Here is a 24,192-nt window from a genome sequence, read left to right as displayed (position 1 = left end):
ATAATAAAGGGAAACATGCAGAAAGTACATGGGAAATCCTTCAGTGACTTAGTCTACTGGCCCACTGCTTGTGACTAATTGCTGCCAAGCCTAGGGATCAGCTTTGGGTTCTTTCTTATGTTTCTGCTCTTCCATTGCCCATGACTGTAGCTTTCAAAACACAATTTAGAAAGATCACAGTGTAAGAATACAGCATTGTGTTGTAAGATCAGTCAATAGTCTAAGCAGTCTAAGGGCAGTATTCAATGAGAAAAGTTCTCCGTGTTTTATGGAGAATTTGTGCTTTGTTCACCTTGGACGGAGCATTTTGCTCTCCAAAAGCGAGCAACCCTATTCAATGTGAAATATTCTCCGTCTTTCTAAGTGATTTTCTCCGTCTCTCTCAGTGTAGCAATTCTCCATCTTTTGATGGAGATCTGGAATGTGAACTTTTAAACTAAAAGGTTTTTTTTTTTAATTTTGGTGTCAAAAAATCAAGTTTTTTTTTCTGTGAAGGGGCATGTTATTTTTATTCATGTGCTTATAGCACATGAATATATATTTAATTTAAAAAATATATATTTTTTGATTTTTTTTTTTTTTTTACACAGTGCAGCCAGCAGGGGGCCCGAGCCGCTCATTAGATATTCATATATTCACTGCACCCGATCGTTAATATGCACGATCGGGTGCAGTGAATACTGGGTCCCCCGCTGGCTATAGGGGGGGGCAGCTTGTGCTGCCTGGGTCCCAGGGAGCCCCCTCCCCTCCACATTCCTCTGGAGCAGCCAGGGAGACTTTAATCTCTCTGGCTGCTTCCGTCCCCCGGCTCCCTGAAAGCTCCCTGCCGTGGACGCTCGTCCGCTGCAGGGGTTAAGACTCGCCGCGAGTGGCGGCGAGTCTTAAATACATTGAATAGTGGGAGCAGGAGGCTTCGGAACAGGGAGAATCTCCGCTAAAACACGGAGAGTGCATGGAGAGCGAAATAAAATGCTCTCCATGCACGGAGAACTTTGTCATTGAATACTGCCCTAAGAGTTGTCTGTGAAAGTGTATCTACACACCTGCCAATAGTCCCTAGTATCCGGAGTCAGCAGGGGAGTCTAATCTATGGTTTCAATGGTTAACATTCTGTTCTGTGACCTGCTCTTTCCTAGTCCAGTGAACATTTCTGCTCAAAGCGAAAGCAGGTACATGACTAGCGAAAATAGTATTGGTTGGTACACTGTGTAGATCACTGCTAGCCTTGATAGCACAAATGGGGAGATGTTTAAGCGACTCATTAGCGGATTGGACGAACTTGAAAGGAGTGCAGGAGAGGTGGAGAAAATTAAAAAGTGCAATACTAAAGGCAACGGACCTTTGTATCAAAAGGGTTAAGAAAAGTACCAGGAAAAGGAAGCCAGTGTGGTTTACAAAAGAGGTATCAACTAGTGTAAAAGCAAAAAAGATGGCCTTTAGGACATACAAGCAGACTCAAAATAATAATGACAAAGAAGTGTATCTTGCCAGACGCAAAGAGGCTAAGAAAGTGATCAGGCGTGCCAAGGCACAAGCTGAGGAGAAAATGGCTCAGTCGGTAGATAAAGGAAACAAAACTTTTTTTAAGTATATAAATGAAAGGAGAAAATCAAATGGAGGAATAATAAGACTGCGGACAGACACTGAGAATTTGGTTGAGGGAGACAAGGCAATTGCAGATCATCTAAATAATTACTTTTGCTCTGTATTCACTATAGAAGGAGAAGGGAAGGGACCACAGTTAAGTTGCAAGGACATTCATAAAAATAAGGTAGATGGAGGTACATTTACTAGGGAGAAAGTCCTAACAGAACTTTCAAGACTGAAAGTGGATAAATCAATGGGGCCAGACGGAGTGCATCCAAGGATACTAAAAGAACTAAAAGATGTGTTGGTAGCGCCATTAACAGATTTATTCAATCAGTCACTAGATACAGGTGCAGTTCCAGAGGACTGGAGAAAAGCAAATGTAGTTCCACTGCACAAAAAAAACGGAAGCAAAGAAGAAGCAAGTAACTACAGACCAGTGACCCTTACATCAGTAGTAGGGAAAATAATGGAAACACTATTAAAAGAAAGAATAGTGGAATATCTTAAATTAAACAACTTACAGGATCCAAAACAGCATGGTTTTACTGCAGGGAGATCATGCCAAACAAGTCTCATTGACTTTTTTGACTCCGTGACCAAAATACTAGATGAAGGGGGGGCTGTAGATGTGGCATATCTAGACTTTAGTAAGGCATTTGACACTGTCCCACATCGCAGGCTGCTAAATAAACTTGAAAGTGTGGGATTGGATTATAAAACAATTAAATGGATAAGAACCTGGTTGCAGGATAGGAAACAGACAGTTGTCGTAAATGGAGTGCATTCTATGGAGGGACATGTTACCAGTGGAGTTCCCCAGGGATCTGTACTTGGACCAGTGCTCTTTAATATCTTTGTTAGTGACATTGCAAATGGTATTGAAGGGAAAGTATGCCTTTTTGCAGATGATACAAAGATATGCAACAGAGTAGACACACCAGGAGGGGTAAATCAAATGACTGATGATCTAAGTAAACTTGAGAATTGGTCAAGAGAATGGCAACTACAGTTTAATGCTAAAAAATGCAAAATTATGCACTTGGGACTCAAAAACCCAAAGGCTCAATATAGTATCAAGGGTACTATAATGGAAACTACTGAGGAGGAAAGAGATCTAGGAGTCACTATTTCAAGTGACTTAAAGGCAGGGAGGCAATGTAACAAAGCAATGAGGATGGCTAGTCAGATGCTTGGTTGCATAGGGAGAGGAATCAGTAGCAGAAAAAAAGAAGTAATAATGCCACTTTATAGGTCATTGGTACGACCTCATCTGGAATACTGTGTCCAGTTCTGGAGGCCATATCTTCAGAAGGATATAAATACATTGGAGAGTGTACAAAGAAGGGCAACTAAAATGGTTCATGGCCTACATCACAAAACTTACCTGGATAGACTAAAAGATCTTAACATGTATAGTTTGGAGCAGAGAAGGGAAAGGGGGGACATGATAGAAATCTTCAAATATATCAAGGGTTTTAACATAGTACAGGTGGGAAATTTTCTTCAAAGGAAAACAAGTAATAAAACACGAGGACATGCACTGAAACTGGAGGGAGGTAGGTTCAGGGGAAATGTTAGAAAGAATTACTTCACAGAAAGGGTAGTGGATAAGTGGAATAGCCTCCCATCAGAGGTGGTAGAGGCTAAGACAGTAGAACAATTTAAACATGCTTGGGATAGGCATATGAATATCCTTACAAAGAAATAAGGATTAAAAAGGGTTGAGTTTACCTGAAGGGTAAAAAAGGGGCAGACTAGATGGGCCAAATGGTTCTTATCTGCCGTCAAATTCTATGTTTCTAATATGAAGAGCATGTGTTCTGGGAAGTGCTGGGTATAATAAATTGGCAAAAAGGGGTAGAAGTCTGCAGAGACCTGATCCTTAGGGATCTGTTAAGTCTCATTAGTTAGGCCAACATAACAAAAGTATGATTGAGTATAGATTCAAGATTTGAATACCACTGTTGGTAGTGCCAAGGCCACAGAGAGGGGGGGAGCAAGTACTTATTACCTGGGCCTGGGCTTGCTTGAGGGCCCGGACAGGGGCATCCCATCCATCCAGGGCAGCAGCAGCAGCACACACGTACAGCATGTGGTGTGCTGACAGCAGGCTCAGCATGAGCATCTCGCTGACAGCGTGAGAGCTCATGCTGAGCCTGCTGTCAGCACAGCACATGCTCTAGGTGTGTGCTGCTGCTGCTGAAGAGGTGGGTGGATAATAACACTCCCCCCTCGAATTTAGAGGGTTTTTAGACTGTCCCCGTACTAATTTTGGGGGCATAGCCTAATCGCGTGAGGTGGCCACGCCTCCCACAATTAGGCCACCCCCCTTCCATTTTACCGGGGCCCGACATTCCTCTTGGCGGCCCTGGGTGGTGCTCCAAAGAGTCCAAGCATGAACTATATATGGGAAGGAGAAGAACAGAGACTCTTTTTGCTGGGACATGCTTTCACAAAAATATAGTTCATTAAAAGATTGAAGGTTATAGGAACAACTAAAATTTTGTATTTTGTATTTTAACACAACTGCAACATACTGAACAAAAGGCAGTGGAGACCTGCGTTCTGATAATGATAATTAACCTGTGTTAGGTATACTTAACAATTGTAGGTACGCTAGGCTTGTAGTTCCTATGTTACGTGAAATAACAAAATATAATATGTGGTTTTGTAGATGATCTTTATTCTCTAATAACGAAAGTCAAAATGCTGGATAAGGGAAGGTGTAATTGGGAATATGGGGGGCAGAGTGGGACTTGTGGCGAGGCAGTGTGGCTGAGTGGGGAATAATGTCACTGAGTCTCTTACAGCAGCAGGTAACCGTGTCGCTGGCATCCCGTCTTGCTCGCGGTACACGCTTACCTGTCTTCCTGTGTCCCTTGGTGTCCTCTCCCAGCGGTGTGCGCTGCACGCGATTCCGGGTCCCCACAGTGCCTCCAGGCTTCAAGGTGCCATAAAGCAGAGCGGTATAGTGGGATATCATGTGCCCACAACCGCGACCTCTGCTGGGCGCTGTGCACTCAACACCTCTATAAGGGAGGAAACTTGGTGTTTGTGAGCAGACGGTGACTCGAGTGTAAGGTGTCCTCCAACCTGTGTTGGCCCTTAGGGCCTTCTTCAGGGAGATTGAATGAACCAGATGTAGGGAAGAGGGAAGGGTTATAAGGCTTGTGGGCGTAGGTAAATGGATGTTTGTCAGCCATCTTGAAAGTGGCTGAACATACTGTACATGTATTTTGCACTGAACCATTTGTATGTTTACTCTCTTGTTCAGAATAGCAGAAGGAATAACTCTTTGAATACAGAATTATAAATATTTAATGTTTTACTAAACTAAACTTTTTTTGTGAAAATGTTCCTGAAAAAACAATCTTCCTTTCTCTCCTTCCCATATAATACATTTCCCACTACTACTTATAGTATGCTGGTTCATGGCTAACATAGGGACGTAGGTTACACAGTACTGATGAAACAATTAAACAAAATGAGCAGCTGACATCTCACATGTAATTCCAGGATTACACCGCAAAAGACTGGAGTATGTTGAATGGAACAAAAGCTTTGGTTGGCACCTATGTGCATACGCCAGGTGCATGGGGCCACGGCAAACAGACTGTTTGCCTGGTGCACGCACCCAAGGCTGCGCCTGGGGGACGTGTGGCGGTGGTGGATAGTCGTGCCCATGGGAATGCCCAGTGCTGGTCGTTCCCATGGTATTCGGGCCATTGCTTTGGTGCCGGGGGCGGACAGCTGACATCACAGGATGTCAGCTGCCCGCCCACTTCCTCCCGAGGTGCAGGCAAATCTAAGGGACCTAAGAGTCACTTAGATATGCATGCACGTTCCACATCATTTGATGGTCGGTAACCATCGCATGATGTGGGTGTTCATGGATATTTATGTTAAACATCCTTTTTCAGGCCCTGTCCGTGAACACACACTGTGAGGGGGGTGGGGTGGCTGGTGTCCCCGGGCGGGGTTTGGTGGACTTGCAAGGCTGTAAATTTGCAGCCTTGAGAATCAACCAGAATAACCCCCACTATACAAACTTGGTGCAAAGTCCACTTTAGTACCTATTTTTTGCAGACTCTCAGTGTCTCAGTGGTCATATTGTTAAGGGATCATTGCTCTCTTCTCATAGATTTCCATACGAGCTCTTTGTATACTGTACAAAATGAAGAGCTGGCTTGGTAATGACTTATTATGGTAATTCCTTGTTGACTTAAATTTGTTCTTTCCTACATCACCTCAATGACTCAGTAATTCCACTATGTCCAGGCACATTAACATAAACCTCAAGGATTCTTTTCAGTTTGAACATTTGCAAAAAACAAAGTTTAGTAGGCGAGTCTACACCTACAGTAAACACACATCACTACTAGAAGCCTGTAAGCAACATTTAGTCAGAGACTAGTCATAGCACTTGTATGTTATCTACTGTTTACAGACTCACATGATAAAACTAAATGCCATGATAGCCCCCACAATCAGGCCCCTTTTACTTCAAACAGATTTCACTTAAGCAAACTGCAAAAAGCAACCTACACACTTATAGGAAAGTTTTAACAATTAGACCTACCACAATATTCCATAAAATAGCCATATACCAGATTAGACAATGTTAAACCTTTCAAAGAGTGAAGACTGATTTGTTGTGTGACATTATATTGGAGTCACATGCTGACGGGGGTATTCAATTCCATTTGGAATAAAACGAATAGTCTATTTCAGTCATTTTCATTCTGCACGACTGTCGCACTCCAGCACGCCAGCCCATTGTCCCGCCTATTTAAAGTGTCATACCAGCGATAGGCCTCCTGTTGATTTAGGGCCAATGATGTGAGATGTACAGTAGGTGTAGCCAAATCGCCTTCCCTCAACAGGTACTATATAAACCCCTGCACCGCATGGGTCTGTGACATTTTGCCGGATTGGAGGTGGTGATGTTTCTGCAATGCTACAGTGTGTATCCTAATGCATTTGAAATCACTCATATACCCTTGTAACAACAACCAAAACTGTCTAGCTCAATTTCACGGAATAGTGAGTGAAAGCTGACGGAACCATCTCAACGATTGAACATTGAATAGGTTACAGATGATATCTCGACAGTTCGGGCAAAATGCAGCAAGTCAAGTCGAGAAGTACACATCTCGACGGGCGTGAGTAACGAAACAAAAAAACTGGCGATGTGAAATCGACTGTCGCGAACACATAACAATGAAAAGGCAAAAACAAAATGACAGGTTTTTCAGTCAGGAAAACCCAGGATCACGAAAAATATAAGACTGGAATTGAATACCCCCTTGAGGTATTGCAGGTGGTAGAGAACTTATCTCCAAACACAGATTGTAATTACCAAAAAAATTACACTTCAAATGTGTGTAATGACTTTATATCGACAGGACAGCATGTATTCGTAACTGTCCGGTGCTCCACACCCATAAGAAAAGCTATCTAATGCATAATGGTGTATGTATAAAAATGACTGATTAGTTTTGGGAATAAAATGTGTTCCTCCTTAGGATATGTTTTCTAAGACCCTATTACCTTTACCACAGAAAACCATAGCCTGATCCTCTAGCGTTTTCCATCGGTATAGTTAAGTAAATAATTGTGTACATCCATTGATTAGAAGTGATGAATGTATGTTAGCACAGGCATGGAGGGGATTTATGTGGGGATGTGGGGAGGCTGCAGGATACAGTGGCATCTGCACAAAAAAGTGAGCAAATCAAGAAATACCAACCCCTCACGATTATTATATTTTAATAATGTCACTGCACAACATACAATCTTATTTCTGCAGTAATCTGCAAAACTATCCAATTTATGATACCTATTCTGAGGTTTTTCCAAGCTGCTATCTCCATCCCAACACACGGCAGTCGGAAGGAATAGCAAAGCTTGTACATAGGACCATTTAATTTCATACTAGTTGAGGTAACCAACGTTGCTCAGGTTTGGTTGTGTAATTAGCGTTTCTTAAACTTTAACTTTGTTTTATGCTTGACAGGTCTTCCAACAGACCCAGGAAGTGGCTGCCTTGTGTCATCTGAAGTTCTCATCCAAATCCATACAGCGAAAAGCCCTGAACATGCTCCCCATGCCCATGGTGTTCCCAACATACACCTCTCTTTGGTTAGCTCCCAAATCTCACCATATTTTTTTCCCTTAAACCCCATGAAATTATACCCCTTCAATGTTATGGAACTTTGTCATATCTTGCTTACCTGATCCACTTTGTGTAGAGGTCAGACACCTTTTGGGCCCCCAGGACCCCCACAGGGTCGGGATTGGGAGTTTTAGTGGCCGTGAACCTAATCTAGACCCAATCAAGCCACCTCTAATTGGTTTCATCCAAATCGGTCTAACAGTGTCTGAATGCATACCAGACAGACAAATAACAGACAACATTTTTGTGTACAAATCAGAATCTCTTCAAGAAAAGCATTGTTATGCCAGGAGGCATACTTTTGATCTATCTCCTGCATGCCCTCAGTGTAGTCAGAATTGCATCTCAATGCAAACAGAAGTAAAACGACAATGCAACCACAATAACAGTCTACCTACCTGTCAGAGACCTTTAAAGCTTCTCCATCCTTACTCCAAGTGAATTTTGTCTTAATTTCATCATCAACGTCACAATGAATGGTAATGATGTGGGTAGTATTAGTGATGAAGCCATTACTCCCAATGACCAAATGCAGGGTCTTGTTAGGAGTCAATGTATAGCCATTCTTTTTTTTGCGAATGATGAGTGGCCGCTTTTGATTGTCCTTTTCTGTGGCTTTATTACCTAAAAATATTGATGCATTTGGTTCTTTTACAAGCAATTTATGGTCTGAAAAATTATCTTCATTGGGTCCTTTCCACTTTTCCACAGGTGACTGGGGTTTAGACAATTCATTCACTACATGGGAAATAATCTGACTTGCAAAATCATCACTTATTTCACCAGCCTCAATGAGTTCACTCATGTTCCTAACCAGAGCCTCAAACTGGACACTGTCCATGCTGTAAGCTCCTTGTAGCACTGCAGCCTCCAATCTCCGGTCCTTAAACTCTTGAGAACCATAAATCTCTGCAGAGTTTGTCACAAGAGTTTCTAGGTTCCTTAAGACCATCACATCCTGGGCCTGGCTGTCTTCGAGATATAAATTATTGTTTTTATTCCAGGACTTCCACATCTTGCTCATTTTATGCCATTTTTCCCCCAAATTGTGCGCTTCATTGGGATCTTTTTGAAAACTTGGTGGCTCCAGGAGTCTATTATCAGTGCCTATAAGTTTGAGAACAAAGGTTTCATACACAGAGTTTGCAATGCACTTGTACACTCCAATATCCTGCACTTCCAGGTTATGAATCTTCAATGAACCTGATTTTGTTACCCCAAGTTTCTTGGAATGTCTCACAGGTTGTCCATCTTTTTCCCATTTAATAAGTGACTTTTGGAAGCGGCGTACAGGGCATTTTATCATAATGGATGTTTTTGGAAGTAAATAAGCTCTGCTTCCAATGGTAAAATTAATGCGTTTTTCTTGTCTGGTCTGAATGTAAACACGATGGATGCTGATAATTTCTGGAGGACCAAAACTGTCTTCTTTGTTGGACGTATGCGGCTTATTTTCTTTAAAAAAGAAAAAAGATAAACAAATAAATAATTATATTTTGGGCATATTAATCTAAATGCATATAGTGAGAATAATATTTGCATATAATCATATAAGTAATAGCTGAATATTGGCAGGAAGACAGGGAACATGGAAAGAACCTACAGTATTGCACTCCTTTTGGCAATTTCATATTTTATTTCAAAATTTACCACTTATCAAGACAAAATGTTATGTAATGTCAAATAAAAACAACACATACACACACACACACACACACACACACATACATATATATATATATATTTTATGACAAATAAAAATCAGATGCTAATTGATTAAATCAGTATTCAGCCCTTTTTCAACTATTATTATTAATGATAAACTTTATATGGTGTCACAAGTGGTCCATATCATTGAGGACAAAACAATAAGGTAGTGCAGAGAAAAAAATGCACAATACAATACAGTAGACAAGTAACAAAAAGCATTTTATGCAAGGGGTGCAATGGAAGGATACAGTGTAAACTGAAACCTGGACCTATTAGCATAGGCATATAATGGTTTTCGTCATCTAAACAAACCAAAAGCAAAGAAGAATTGGAGTCTGGGGACAGGAAGCCCAAGAAGGAGGTAAAGGGTGTAGCTGGTGTGCAAGAGAAGTAGTTAATGAGACTGTAAGCTGCTCAGCTTACAAGTCTACGGGGAAGGGGGAAGACAAACAGAAGACATAAGCAGTTAGCCAACGTAAAGGAAGCTCATGGCAGATAGCAGGGCTGGGAGAGTTGAGGGATGCAAGAGAGTGAGGTAGACTACACGATGACATGGCCAAGTGGTTTATGCATATGCGTCTATGAACAGTTGAGTTTTCAGTAGGAAAGGAGGTTGGAGAAGTAGGGAGCAATAGAGTTGTAGTGGGCCTTATGTATTTATAAGACAGTAAGGAGTTTGAAGAGGATTTTATATGGGGAAAAGGGAGCAAAGTAAAGGGCTTGGCATAGAGCGGTGGCAGATGTGGATAAATCTAGCTGCTGTGTTGAGTATAGAGTGGAGAGGATGGAGAGGGGAGTCCAGTGTAGAGAATGTTGCAGTGGTTAAGGCAAGAGATGGGTAAAAGCACACAAGAACACACGTTGACGATAAATAATAAAGTACTAAGATACACTTTAATAAACTTGGTGTAAGTAACAGTTATCTTTAGAAGTCACATAAATGGAGAAATTGAAGTGCACCTGTGTGCAGTTATAATATATTGATGGACTTTGATCATGCAGAACATTTAAAGCAAATTCAAGAAAATCACTAATAAGGGGAAGGACATCAGAATATTTCAAATGAATGTAATACACCTGGAACATGGTCAACATTGTCCATTGTAAATAGAGAGAATATGCACAACTGTGAGTTTGTATAGAACAGTCCAATCTAAGCATTTGTAAACCTTATGGGGCAATGTTAAAAATAAAGCTATTGTTGAAGGAAAGTCAGATGAATTCTCACATAGACATAACCATGAAGCTTTGAAGTGATCTGTAACCGAAGTGGAGCTAAATGCTATAGTTTGATAAGTTCAAGATTGAACTGGGTAAGACTAAAAGATATACACACCTGACCAACATGTTGTCCAGGGCCGCCAATAGGGGGGTGCTGTGGGTACAGCTGTCCCGGCCTCTGGAACAGCCTGGGCAGCTCCTTTTGCTCCCCCCCCCCCCCGTGCACTGAATGAAACACAGGCTTCTTCAAAGCAGGATGCCGGCAGCCAATTAAAATGCTGCACTGGCTGGTAATCCAATCAGAGCTTGTGTACCATTAGCCAATCAGAGCAGCTGCCAGTACACAAGCTCTGATTGGCTCACCAGCCAGTGCTTCATTTTTATTGGCTGCTGGCATCCCGCATTGAAGAAGCCTTTGCTTCAGGACCTGCTGAAGGGCGGATGAGGGGGGAGATGAGGGGGTGGAGATGTGGGAAGAGGGGCAAAATTCCTAGTGGCAGCTCTAATGTTGACTGTTGTGACGATCAAGGCACTTACCAACTGGCTGATTGACGTAGCAGTCAAGTTCCGCAGCTTGGAGAGCAATTCAATTTGCACACCAGCCCCATGCAGCCTGTGTGTACAGACCACCCTTATACAAAGCCAAATGGCCTAATTTATATATTTGCATATATAGAGGTGTCCCTTTACATCATTGCTGTGATGTACAAAGGAGGTGCAGCATAGTCGGGCGTGCAAGATCGGGCTATGATATATAGTAATATTAAATGGGAGCATGTATGCGCAAGTGCCTGCCTCCCTTGACTTGTACGAGACCCGCTAGGGCCCACTGCTACACAATGCAGAACTGTAACAGGAAACATTTGCATACAGGACGTCAGCTGTGCTGCACAGACATTGTGATAAATCTGTGACAATGTTATTCATAGACATATCTGAGGTAACACTACACATCATCCACATAACGTCTCAACCAAGAAGCCTTGTTTGGCATCATAATGCTACTGAGATGTTTTTCTGATTGGTGGAAACTACAAGTAGAAGGAAAAATTAATGCCGCAAATTGATCCAAATTAATTTGGATCAAAACTTGCTGCAGTCTGCAAGAGGTCTGTTCCAGCGGGAAAATGATCCAAAGAAAACAGTAACAGGCTACAGCCACATTGGAACAACCTAAATATAAAACACAATCAATATCTGTGAGTAGCCCAGTCAAAGCCCATTCACTTCTATTGGGGCACTATGGAATAATTTGTAAACTGCTCTTCACCAACAGTCCCTAATCAACCTGAAGAAAATCAAGTCATTTTGAAAATAAAAATGAGCGTAAATTCCAGTATCCGGGTGAGCAAAGCTGGTAGCAATTTACCCAAACAGAATTAAAGCTTCAGTTTCAGTTAAAGATATTCTACGAAGTAATAAAATAAGGCAGCAAACACTTATGCAATCAATTGCTATCTGGTTTTTATTTGTCATCAGTTAGAAAGCTTAGAGTAGCATAGAATTGTATTTTGCTTGTTATTGTTATTTGTTTGCTGTAGGAACTACAGTACTAAATAACTCAATCTTATTAATGATAAAATAAAATGTGAACAATGTCAAAGGTATAAATTATACTGTATACAGTTAAACAGATTACTAGTCAAATTGCCAACACAGGCCTTATGCGGGGTACACACCAGGACGACCCATTCACGATGCACATCGTAAGCGGGTCGTCAGTGTTTCTTCCGACCCGCTCACGATGACGCGGGGGGCCCGACCCGCTCACGATGTGCACTGCACCCGGGAGTATGGTTGTTTCCAGATCCTACCTGTTGCAGGTAGGATCTGAATAATGACTGACCGACCGACCTGCGGGACCGCGCATGGGATCGTCTGGTCCACACCAGGACAGAAAAGGGCCCAATCACCACACAATCTACATCCAATCGGTCGGAATTGGATCTAGATTGTCGTCCTGGTGTGTACCCAGCATTAAACACACATACATTATACCGATATCAAACTAGCAGATTTGATTAGCTGATGTAATTTATCATGCAGGGAAAAGGGTGGTAGCTTTTGGCTTTTACACTAGAGACTATTCACTTACAGACCCTTTTTCTCATGGAGTAAATCTGCTGCTAATGAACATTATCCTATAGGTTCCTGGATAAGTACCCAGCACTATAGGTTAACGTGTTTGTGGCTTCCATCTAACAAACAGAAATCCACATATATGGCCTTATTCTGGTTCACTCCTTCTGGCAAATTCCTTCTTAAATGGACAACACCATGTGCACTGCAGGGGGGGGGCAGATGTAAAATGTGCTGAGAGAGTTAGATTTGGGTGAATTATTTTGTTTCTGTGCAGGGAAAATACTGACTGCTTTATTTTTACACTGCAATATAGATCTCACTTTGAAGTAAAACCCCACCAAAATCTAACTCTCTCTGCACAAATAACATCTACCCCACCGGCAGTGCACATGGTTTTGTCCATCTAAGAAGGAATTTTCCAGAAGGAGTGAACCAAAATAAGGCTCTAAATGCATCCTGCAGACTTATTTCTGTAACTGAATAGACCACACAGAACAATTAGCCCACAGTTAATTACTGTGGCTAACAGCGCTTAGGGGTTATCCTGGTGATTCGCAAGGCTGCCCCCCCTCGCAACGTGTGTTCGTACGCAGGGCCTGTGAATGGATGTTTAACATAAACATCAATCCTCTGCCTATGGGTGAACACCCACATCATTTGATGGTCGCCGACCATCGAATGATGTGGAACATGCATGCAAATCTAAGTGACTCTTAGGTCACTTAGATTTGCGTGCACCCTCGGGAGGAAGTGGGCCGCGTCTATCTGCCGTGCCCCCCCTCCCCACCCCGGCTGCATCCTTGGGTGCGTGCACCTGGCAAACAGTCTGTTCACCATGGCCGCATGCACATGCACAAAAATTACCCTACGCATTCGATCGGTCCCTGTGCGAACAGACCAGAATATTCCCCTTAATTCATGTATCACATTTGTCACACGTGCAGTGCATATGGCAGGGGTTCCCAATCTTTTTGTAATCATGGCACCCTAGAGTATCAGAATTTTTCCAAGGCACCCCTAGGCCCCAAAAAATATATATCAAATTAAGTAGATTGTGTTTATATGTGCTTCTTAGGTTCAGTTATGTGGTAAAGGGCAGGATTTGGTTCTTATTGTAAACATTTTATGATTGGCAGCCACCAGCACTGGTCTTCTCCAGAAACAATTGATCATAAATAATTTGAATTGGTCCTGGACGACCAACCCAAGTCACCCCTGCAAGTGTCCCGAGGCACCCCAGGGAGCCTAGGGGCACAGTTTGGGAACCACTGGCATATGGTTTTCCCATTGAAGAAAAAAATTCCATAGCAATCCAGTCTGAAATAAGCCCTGAATCCATCCCTAGTCTGGATATGAGGTACTGTTCGAAGCAGATGATATGACCTTTGATGTACTATTGTCAATGGCTTGTAAATTGTCTACAATAGGACTTTCACTATCAGCAGAGTGATCAATAGGAGTTAGCTCCTCATGCAGTAAAGCTAGAAAAACATGTGTACAGTAAGTTCATTAGTACATGTTTGTGCTTCAGTGCCTTTATGAACTGATGTACAGGTATTTGAACTTAAGAGAAAGCATTCTATCCTGAGCATATTCTTTAAAAAACCTTAAATAATCTGTTGGTTTATTAGCTTTTGCATTGGTCATTCATAGAGGTGTATTCAATGCAGCGGCGAGGGGGGTTTGTACAGCAAGAATTTTCGGCGAGGGAAAGCCATCCTTGCCGTCCAACCCCTTCGCCGTAGTCAATGTTTGCCAAGAATCCTCTTCTCCTTAAACGGTGAGGTTTGCCACAAATGCAGCAAGGCCGCTACATTTTGTGGTGAGTCCTGCCATTTTAATGGGCACACTCACCGTTTTCACCTCGCTGAAAAGAACCACTGAGGTGGAAACGGCAAGTGAAGGGGAGGCAGTTAATACTTTCACGGCGAGCAATCGTCACTGCTCACCATCGGAGCATTGAATACCGCCCATAGGGTGACATTTAATAGGAGTCGATTTGTGTTTTTTGACGAAATTTTCTCGAAAAATGGGCAAAATCCAGTTTTCACATATTTAATGAGATGCGAAAAACGTCAAAAATCACTGATTTTGCAGCGAAATCACACTAGAAAGTGCGATTTTAACTCGCGCCGGAACTCGCATCCAGATGTTTTCCCTTTGAAAAGTATACAATTCGCATATTTAATGAGATGCGAATGTGGGAAATGTGTCTTAAATTCACCAAAAAATCAGACCAGGTTCTGATATGCGAGTTGGCCAGAACCCTGCACAGATCATTGAGATCTGTGCATGGTCCTGTGGTAAAAAATGTGTTAAAGTGTTTGTTTGTTTGTTTTTTTAAATTGCGTGGGGTCCCCCCTCCTGAGCATAACCAGCCCCGGGCTCATTGAACCGGACCTGGTTCCAAAAATAAGGGGGACAAAAAACGAAGAGGTCCCCCGTATTTCTGAAACCAGCCCCGGACTCTTGGACCGGTCCTGGTTCCAAAAATACGGGGGACAAAAAATCTGGGGGTCCCCCGTATTTTGAAACCAGCACCGGGCTCCAACAGCCCGCAGTTTAACTCGCGCCGGAACTCGCACATTACCTCAAAGTCGCACATTACCTCAAAGTCGCACATTTTCATGCCTAAAAATCGCACATTTTCATGCCGAAAATTCGCACATTATCGCACTTTTCTTGCCAGAATACGCACCTCATTAAATATGTGAATCGAAATATGCGAAAAAATGCGATTTAAAAAAAGTGTGATAATGGGCGAAAAACTCACACTCTCATAGTGTGCATGTCTTTTTATATAAGAGATTTGGGAGTTTGTTGGGTATTTGACTAAAAAGGTCGCAAGAAGGAGGAAAACAAATGTTAAGTATATATTCAAAAAAATGGTTCAACAAGAGACGTCAAATAATTACAATGTAACAATTAGAGTGGCCAGTGGTCCATCTGCCAGCTTTCCATACCCATCCTTCCACCTTAGCGGTAGTAGCCCTGTACTGATCATTATGGCAGAGGGACATGGTCTTCTCCCTTAATGTGGACTCTGGCCCAGGCTTATAACACTGATGCTGCTTCAGGATTTGAAACCAGTGGGCCAGGTCTCATTTATTCTAGTGCAGGGGACACTGAACATAAGGGGGGGAATTTACTAAAGGAAATTTGTAAAAAATAGGTGTATTTGTATTCAGAAATACACTTATTTTTGACATTTACTATCCCGAAAATACGGCAATTCGTATTCGTATTGATAGCACATCAATACGAATACGAATTGCCATATTTTCGTGATAGTAAATGTCAAAAATAAGTGTATTTCTGAATACAAATACACCTATTTTTTTACAAATTTCCTTTAGTAAATTTCCCCCAAGGTCTCTTTTGCTACAAATGTGCTTCCCCACCAAGAATCATTAAATCTATAACTGCAGCTGAAAACTTGATTAAATATAAAAAGATGTTACTAATGGAGTAGGAGGTTGGACTTGTAATGTGACTTGTGCACAGTATAGCTCCTTCAGCATTTCATCATCCCTGCAAGTGGTGCACTAGATTGTGGTGAGTATTGATTGATTTACAAATTAAAGTGCAAAAAGTGGACTTTACAGACACTGCAGAGCAAAATCATGCACCCATAAGCTGTGTACACACGGGGGTGATAGGGGCTGAAATCGCTGGGAATATGGTCGTTGGCGACCATATTGCCAGTGATGGCAGTGTGCCCCGGCGATAAATTGCTGTGTGCCCCATTCTAGTCGCACCAGCTTATTACCTCTGCGGCTCCCCCGGCAGAGGTTCCTTCTCATCAGCGACTATCTCTGGTCGCTGATGAAAAGGAAACACTGAGCAATATATTGCTCAGCAATATATTGCTAGCAATATATTGCTGAGCAATATATCTCCCCCGTGTGTACGGGGCTTTAGTAAATGAGGCCCAGTGTGCTCATTACAGAGCTGCTTTGGTGTATTTTCAACATGTTTGTTAATTTCACTTCCATGTAAATTGAGTGAGCAATGCCAATGTTTTTCAAGATCACTCTTCACCATGTACCACACACTTCAAAGTCATTGCCCCAGTATACAGCTTTCTGCAATTAATTACACTAACTAAGATACTGTATGTAGGGTTTTTTTGAACCTCACGCCAAGAACATTCCAGGAACTCCACTGGGGTTTTAAATGTGCTGCAATCTCAGCCGGTTGGCATTTTAATCTGAAATAAAGCCCGAGTGAAGAAAGTCTTTTATTATGCGGGAGCTGTTAGAACTATTTTTTTCTAACTATAAATTCATATGAAGGCAGAATATGCAGTCCCTAGCCCTGCCCAGGATTTAAGCAGAGTTCATTTGTCAATTTTTCACATCAAAAGCGAAAACTTGTGACACTTTCATTTACACATTCTTTTCATTCTCAAATCATTAAATCCACATTTCATTGCACCTGTAGCTTGTGTTTTTTTGTGTTTTCAAAGACCCCCAAGCCACTGTGCGCCATATTTATAGCTTATTGCAGTGCTAAGCCATTAGACACCCTATAAAATATTCTACTCAATCTGCCATATGGTGTCTGCATAACATCGTTTAGTAGATAGTGCACTCTGTATGTGGGCTCACTTATGAGGATAGATTTGGGATTTTTTTTTTTCATACTAGTCCAATGTTATATACAGTATATATATATTTAGGTAAGCTCACATGTACTTTTATTTGTTCTTTGGCACCTTGATAAAGTGGCAACACAGTGCCACGAAACATTGGTTACTCAAGCCTGATCGTGTGTTTATTTGCTGCGAGTGCCGCCGTCTCCCATGCACTATATATATATATATATATATATATATATATATATATATATATATATATATATATACTGTTCAAATACAAAGACTTGTAAATAACATGTAATCCTGGTAGTTCATATAATAGTTTGTCATCAACAGGCTGCCATATAGACATCCTAATCTGCGGGTTTCCCATCCTCCTGGTGTTCTTAAAGGGCCAGCACATTCATGCTGCATACAGATTAGGAATCCATGATATTAATATCTCTGTACCACTAATCAGCGAGTACAGTACAAGATTAATCTGCTTTTAGATTGGTGAGTGCCACAGTTCTTATTTTATTATTAGGTGCAGATACAAGCTTTTAAAGAGCCTTTGCAATCTGATACTGTACTGTAATAGGTGGCCCAATTGAGGGATCAAGTTCTCAGAGATTATCATGTCAGCCACCAAATTTGAGAAATCACCACTTGCTGGGGTGCGCACGAGGCACTGTACAACATTTGTTTCCCTCATTGCAGACACACCCTAGTGGTGATTCACAGAAGCAATGTTTGGTAAGTAACCGAAGTAGCTATTGCAGGATGATAAGAAGTGACTAGAAATAGAGAAATAACCACAGGAAGAGCTCAGCAAGAAGTACTTATCAAAAGAACAGATAGCAGTTTTTAGTGGCGGTGAAATTCATGGCACGAAATGAACACATTGGGGGAGATATATTTACCTCTGGAGAGAGATAAAGCATATGTGACGACTTTCTTGCAGCTCCATTCACATCGAATAAATAAGGGTCAAGGGGGCAAAGCTCTGCAAAAGGGCGAGGCCCGAGGACGTGGAGACGCAATCATGTCATTGCACCTGCCATCCCCCCTCCCGCTATGCAATGCTTATATTGCATTTCAGAAATAAAGAATCATGTCCTCAACCTGCCCACTTTTTCTCTTGCTGCGGACAGCTGCGGGGGTAAACATTTGAGAGCCAGGGAGTTTGAGAGCCAGGGTGTTTATTGGGGTACAAGCAAGTTGCTGGAAACTTACTCACATCTCAAGGTGGCTGGGAGCCTACTCTAGAGTAGGCAAGTATGTATACAGTACATACCCCTATTCCATGCATTAAGGCTATCTTCACCTTCATTAGATAATTACCATCACCTTTTTACCAGTAGAAAAATCCACATCCTGTATTACTTTATATACTGTAAGAGAAATATTACCCTATATAATGCAGTGAATGTAGTTTGCCTAATGATACAACAATGTACTGTAGTATAGCATAGTGGTGGTAGGTCCATTTTATACTTCAACATTATAATAGTTAACTGTGCTTCAATTCTCTATGTAGTATTATCTGTAGATCTTCCAGAGTTCAGTCCATAAAACATACTTACTGTGGCATGCCCCCACACGACAGGCTCTAACAAGTGCTGGGACAGGAAGTCCATGACATAGGGATCTATTCACAATAACGATTTGTCCCTTAGACGTTATCTTCCGGCAAAGCAGCGTTCTCCTTTGGACTCCAACACCGCATCTCACAGAGCACTACAGAAACACATGCCGCGTCAGTAATATGCTCTTGCCACTAGAACTTTAAAATGTATTTATTTTATAGCCTCACTTTATTATTATCTGTATGCAGGGCCCATACCAGTGATTTATCTACAGTAGGTATGGTAGATTATGTAGACCAGTGTATCCCAACCTTGGTCCTCAGATACCCCCAACAGTTCCAGGTCACCAGACAGGTGCACTCATTATTCAGACACATTTTAAAAGATCCACAGGTGATCCACTTGCGATTCTGTGTGGAGACCTGGAAAATGTGAACTGTCGGAGGTACATGCGGACAGAGGTTGGGAACTACCAATGTAGAAATTCAAAATGACATTGTGACGGGAGGTCAATATTCACAATGTTAACACTGACATTATGCTAATTTTCTACAATGTCAACATGTCAACTATATGAATTGTCATTGCAGAAGTATGCCTGAACCTAACACCATTTAAAAAATAGGTTGTCAAGATACAAAATGTCGACCTTATGTTATACAGGTTGAGTATCCTGTATCCGAATATCCGTTATCCCAATTATTGTGAAAACCATACACTCCAGAAAGTGATGAAATTTTTTTTTTTGCTAAAAACTCACTGGGGACATTTGTAACAGCACTACTGAGGACATGATATGTAACTGGTACTATATATGTACAAGAAAATGATTGCTTAGCATTTAAATTCAGTGCCTGAGATGATACACAAACTTTGTTTCATGTTTTGAAACCTTGTTTTTTGAACAAATAAAATATATTTGTGTGTATTTTATGTGGTTGATGTGTTCATACAGCATAAATGCAAGATACTTCAAAATACATCATTAAAATATTAAAATATTCCAAAATACAGAATAATCCATTATCCAAAATTCTCCTGGTCCAGAGCATTTTGGATACGGGATACTCAACCTGTACTGATATTCTGCCAATGCTGACATTGTGAATGTTAAGTGTCAACATTGTGTTCATCCATAATCATTATTACTTTGTCAAGTACACAGTGGATCAAACACAATTTGTAAAGTATCTAGAAGTGTGGTTCTTAATAAAGTGGTCCATTTTTTGGGCAAACCCTTCTCCCCACTATACAGCAAGTATCACTGGCAGATAAGTGCTGAAGCAAACTGTTCATTTTGCTGTAGTAAAAACAAGAGCACTAACCACATCTCTAGCTATTTATTAATCTATACTGGGTGTTATACACTCAAATACTGTGAGGTACAGGGTGAATCTAGTCCACTCTGCCCCTCAGTGTCACAATAAATGGGAGAGGAGTTATTACCTTGACATGGATCATTTTTGATCATATACTCTTAGAACATCGATTGTTCTTAAGTAAACATACCTAGGAGCATATCTTTTAAAAGCTTGGAGAGAAATAAAGTACCAGCCAATTGGCTTCCAGCTGCCATTTTTCAAACACTGCCTGTAACATGGAAGTTAGGAGCAGCTTGATTTGTACTTTATCTTTCTCCACAAATGGCCCTTATGTGTCCAATAGCTTCATAAAACATGGCAGTCACATAGAGTAATTAAGGTGGTAGATGACACGCTGCAATTTAATTATCAATCATTGGCCCTTATTCTGGTTGGTGCGGTAATATCCGCGTGCGTTCGTGCCGCCGATGTTTTGTGTCTGCGCATGTGCAGAGGCGTCTCTGCGCATGTGCGAGCGGGACGCACGGCCACATTCAGCATGAAATGTGTACACTACGAACAGGGGGTGGAGAGGGGTGTGAAGGGCTGTTTGGGCTCATTACCAAATGTTTACACCCCGCGTTTCATGGGCGTTCCCATGAAAACGCTGGGCGTACGTATGGTAATGCGGCCGTGACGCACGTGTAGGGGGTGGAACCCATGTGTTCTGAGGTTGCGGGAGCTGGCGGACCACTCGGCCCTGCATTCGATGTTCTGCGACCATCGAATGATGGGGGAGGTTCCCTGAGATGGAGGAGGTGTATTCATGAGAAATACACGTGCGGTCCGTTCGGACAGCTTCTTACCGCGTACGGACGGAGTTGGCGATCCGTATGGAAGGCGGGGTTTAGGACGCACGGTGCTGGCCGCATATTCGGATCCGGCCGCACCGATCAGAATAAGGGCCATTGTTATTACAGAATAAGGACATTTGCATTCCTTGCTGCAGAATGTAAAGCAGTGAGTTTTCGTGAGGATACAGTACACATAGCTTTATGACTTAAAAGCTGACAAAAAATGCATATTGGCAAACAAACTTGTGAAACTCTGACTGATCGCATAATCCTTCAGCTCTGTGGTTCTGTAAGAGCTCAGAGCAGTCGCAGGAGAAAGCCACTGGATACAATACAAATTATTCTGCATAGCTAGAACACCTATAAATAAAAAACTGCTTGATCAAAGAAACCACTACATCGTAAAAAAGCAACACCATTACATGGACTCGCTTTTTACAAGTTAATTGCCGAGCCCCTGAGAAACTGACAAAAATTAAACTTTCAAAGGTGTGCTATTTATCCTGGCACCATTTGTTGATATCACTAACCTTGGACCATTCTCCTGTAGTTAACTGCAGGGGGCAATCAACTTTACCACAAGGTTTCTGACTGGCCGGCTTTTGCATCTGGCACAGTTCTTCTGAAAGCTTCATAAAGCTCCCATCAGCCAACAACTGTTTGCAGCTCACTTTGCGGTTCTGGACACCTCCTCCACACATCCGAGAACACTAAGAATACAAACACAGCATTGTTCAGGCCTTCAGTATCACTCCAGTCACAGGGTATAACGTGGCGCACCTAGGCAGCACAGAGCAGTATCTTTACACACAGCAGGGTCACTTGTCCAGACACCTCAACAGAATAGTGTGCTACACAGCCAAATCCATCCGCTGTGTTATCTAATAGCCTCATGTTTTCATGGACTGGACTGCTGGCTCTTGCTCAGGGCGTATTATTAATAATGTGTCAACATGATATTTTAGCAGTCTGAATCATCCATTAAAGAGCATATTTACAACCATGTACGATTGTACAAGTGTAAATATTACTGATGTCTAGCTGTTCCCCAGAAGAACATTATACTGGGTTTGGGTATAAGTGGTGGGAAGCCTCAAACAGAAATCTTTCTCCACCTACTGTAACTTGGGATAATGGGGCAGATGTATTAAGCTTTAACAAGAGATAAATGCGAGGTTGATAAGGAGAGATAAACGTCCAGCCAATCACCTGCCAACTGCCATGTTACAGGCTGTGTTTGAAAAAAGTCAGTAAGGAGCTGATTGGCTGGACGTTTATCTCTCCTTATCACACTTGAATTTATCTCTTGTTAAGGCTTAATACATCTGCCCCTATAATCTGTACTCGCAGTAGTTATAGGTACATAAGACAATGGGAAGTGAACTGCAGGAGAGGGGAGGATGTATCAAAACTCCTAGAAAGTGAACAAGTTGCCCATAGTAAACAAACATAGCAAACAAACACCTTCTAATTATAATTTTATAGTAAGCCGCCTACACACGGGGAGATGAGTTGTCTGAGCGATGCTAGATCACTCAGATAGCGATGTGCGTCCCCTCACGTCACACCAGCGATCAATATCCAGCACGCTGGATAAATCAAGTTAATCGTGTGTAGGCCCCTTTAGTAAATACAGGCACAATAAGCAATGTTCTGCTTGCCACACATTTAAAAGCTTTTCAATCTCCTAGCTATAAACAGTGCACACTATACATCATTGAGGCTTAGTCGTTACCTCTGGCTAAGAAGAACCTTTGCTGCATATTGACTTGTGCACACACAGCATTTACTTGGATAATTTGGTGAAATATATAAAAGGTCAAATATAAATATATATAAATAGAAATGATAGGAATTCAGCAGTAAGTTAGAAGGTTCAGATTGCTACAGAAAATATACATGATTACCTGTTGCCAGTCCTCTACATGCCAAGCTAAGGGGCAATCAATCTGGTTGCACGGCTGCAGTGCTGAAGGCTTATCCCCTTCACATGCCTGCTCAGAATTGTTACTAGACTCAGTCAGGCCAGAACAATGTACATCTCTTGTTTGTATTCCAACCCCACATGTAGCAGAGCACTGACTCCAGGACCCAGTCTGCCACCTGTTATGAAAAAACAGATTCATCAAGTATTATACAGGTATATATATATATATATATATATTATATATACAATTTTGGTATTTTAAAATCAACACAAATATTTCAATTTATTCGAAGACAAGTGATGCATCAGGCACACCCCATTAACGGCGCATTCCCGCCGCGTACCGCATGGTAAATACAGCTCTAATTGTTATTTGTTTCTATTTAACCGAGTATATTTGTCTAACTCAAGGTATCTGGACCTCAAGTAAAATTTTGGAGCCTCACTATTCTGAGAACCAAATAATGATATACGTGTGATTACCCTGAGTATAGCATTGCTCATTACAGCTCAAACATGCAAATAAACAACTCAGTAGACAATGGCTGTCCTGTATCAGCCCACACAAGCCCCTTAAAAAGAAATGTTTGCCGTAGCAATCAATCAGATTCAAGCTTCCTCCTGGAGAATGACAGGATCTGATTGGTTACGATGGCAACACCACCACTTTTCATTTTTAGAAGCTTTAGTAAATCTACCCTCATGTGTGGAACCCATATGAATAGAACTAACCAGAAGTCTATTCTTTTGTTGGAGCAACTAGCAAGTCATTCCCACAGAATGGATTGCAGCATGGACTGTTCTCTAACGTTTCTCCTGAGTAATGTGAGGCCATTGCAAAGTGCCCACTAGATACAATCTAAACCAAATGACTATGATTGTAAAAACAGGTTAAGTCTCCCATATCCCAAATTCTCCGGAGCAGAAGTATTTTATATTTTGGATTATCCTGAATTTCAGGATATACAATAATGCGATACCTTTGGAATGGGCACTAAGTCCAACCACAAAATAAATGTATGTTTCATATGCACCTCAGCGGCGGAACTACCATTGGTGCAGCAGGTGCCCACTGCTGCCAGCCACTGCTATTTGGCATATTGTGAACTTGGGTTGGAGTGAGGAGGGGGGCCCTAATTATATTTTACACCTGGGCCCACCACT

At 41.7% G+C, this 24,192-nt stretch overlaps 1 protein-coding gene across 2 annotated transcripts in view; it reads right to left on the bottom strand.

Moving 5' to 3' along the window:
- Positions 1-24,192, bottom strand: part of ADAMTSL3 (ADAMTS like 3) — a 449,068-nt gene that overhangs the window by 54,527 nt on the left and 370,349 nt on the right. For both annotated transcript variants that reach the window (XM_083184018.1, XM_083184017.1), the window contains exons 18-21: positions 23,009-23,204; positions 21,632-21,811; positions 18,944-19,097; positions 8,164-9,220 (exon numbers count right to left, since the gene is read on the bottom strand). In XM_083184018.1, coding sequence (XP_083040144.1) covers positions 8,164-9,220; positions 18,944-19,097; positions 21,632-21,811; positions 23,009-23,204 — 1,587 coding nt within the window. The remainder of the gene's footprint in view (positions 1-8,163; positions 9,221-18,943; positions 19,098-21,631; positions 21,812-23,008; positions 23,205-24,192) is intronic.

This window comes from Crinia signifera, chromosome 4, assembly GCF_055691185.1.
Source record: "Crinia signifera chromosome 4, ASM5569118v1, whole genome shotgun sequence".
Classification (NCBI taxonomy): domain Eukaryota; kingdom Metazoa; phylum Chordata; class Amphibia; order Anura; family Myobatrachidae; genus Crinia; species Crinia signifera.
This window is presented reverse-complemented; position numbering and strand designations above follow the sequence as displayed.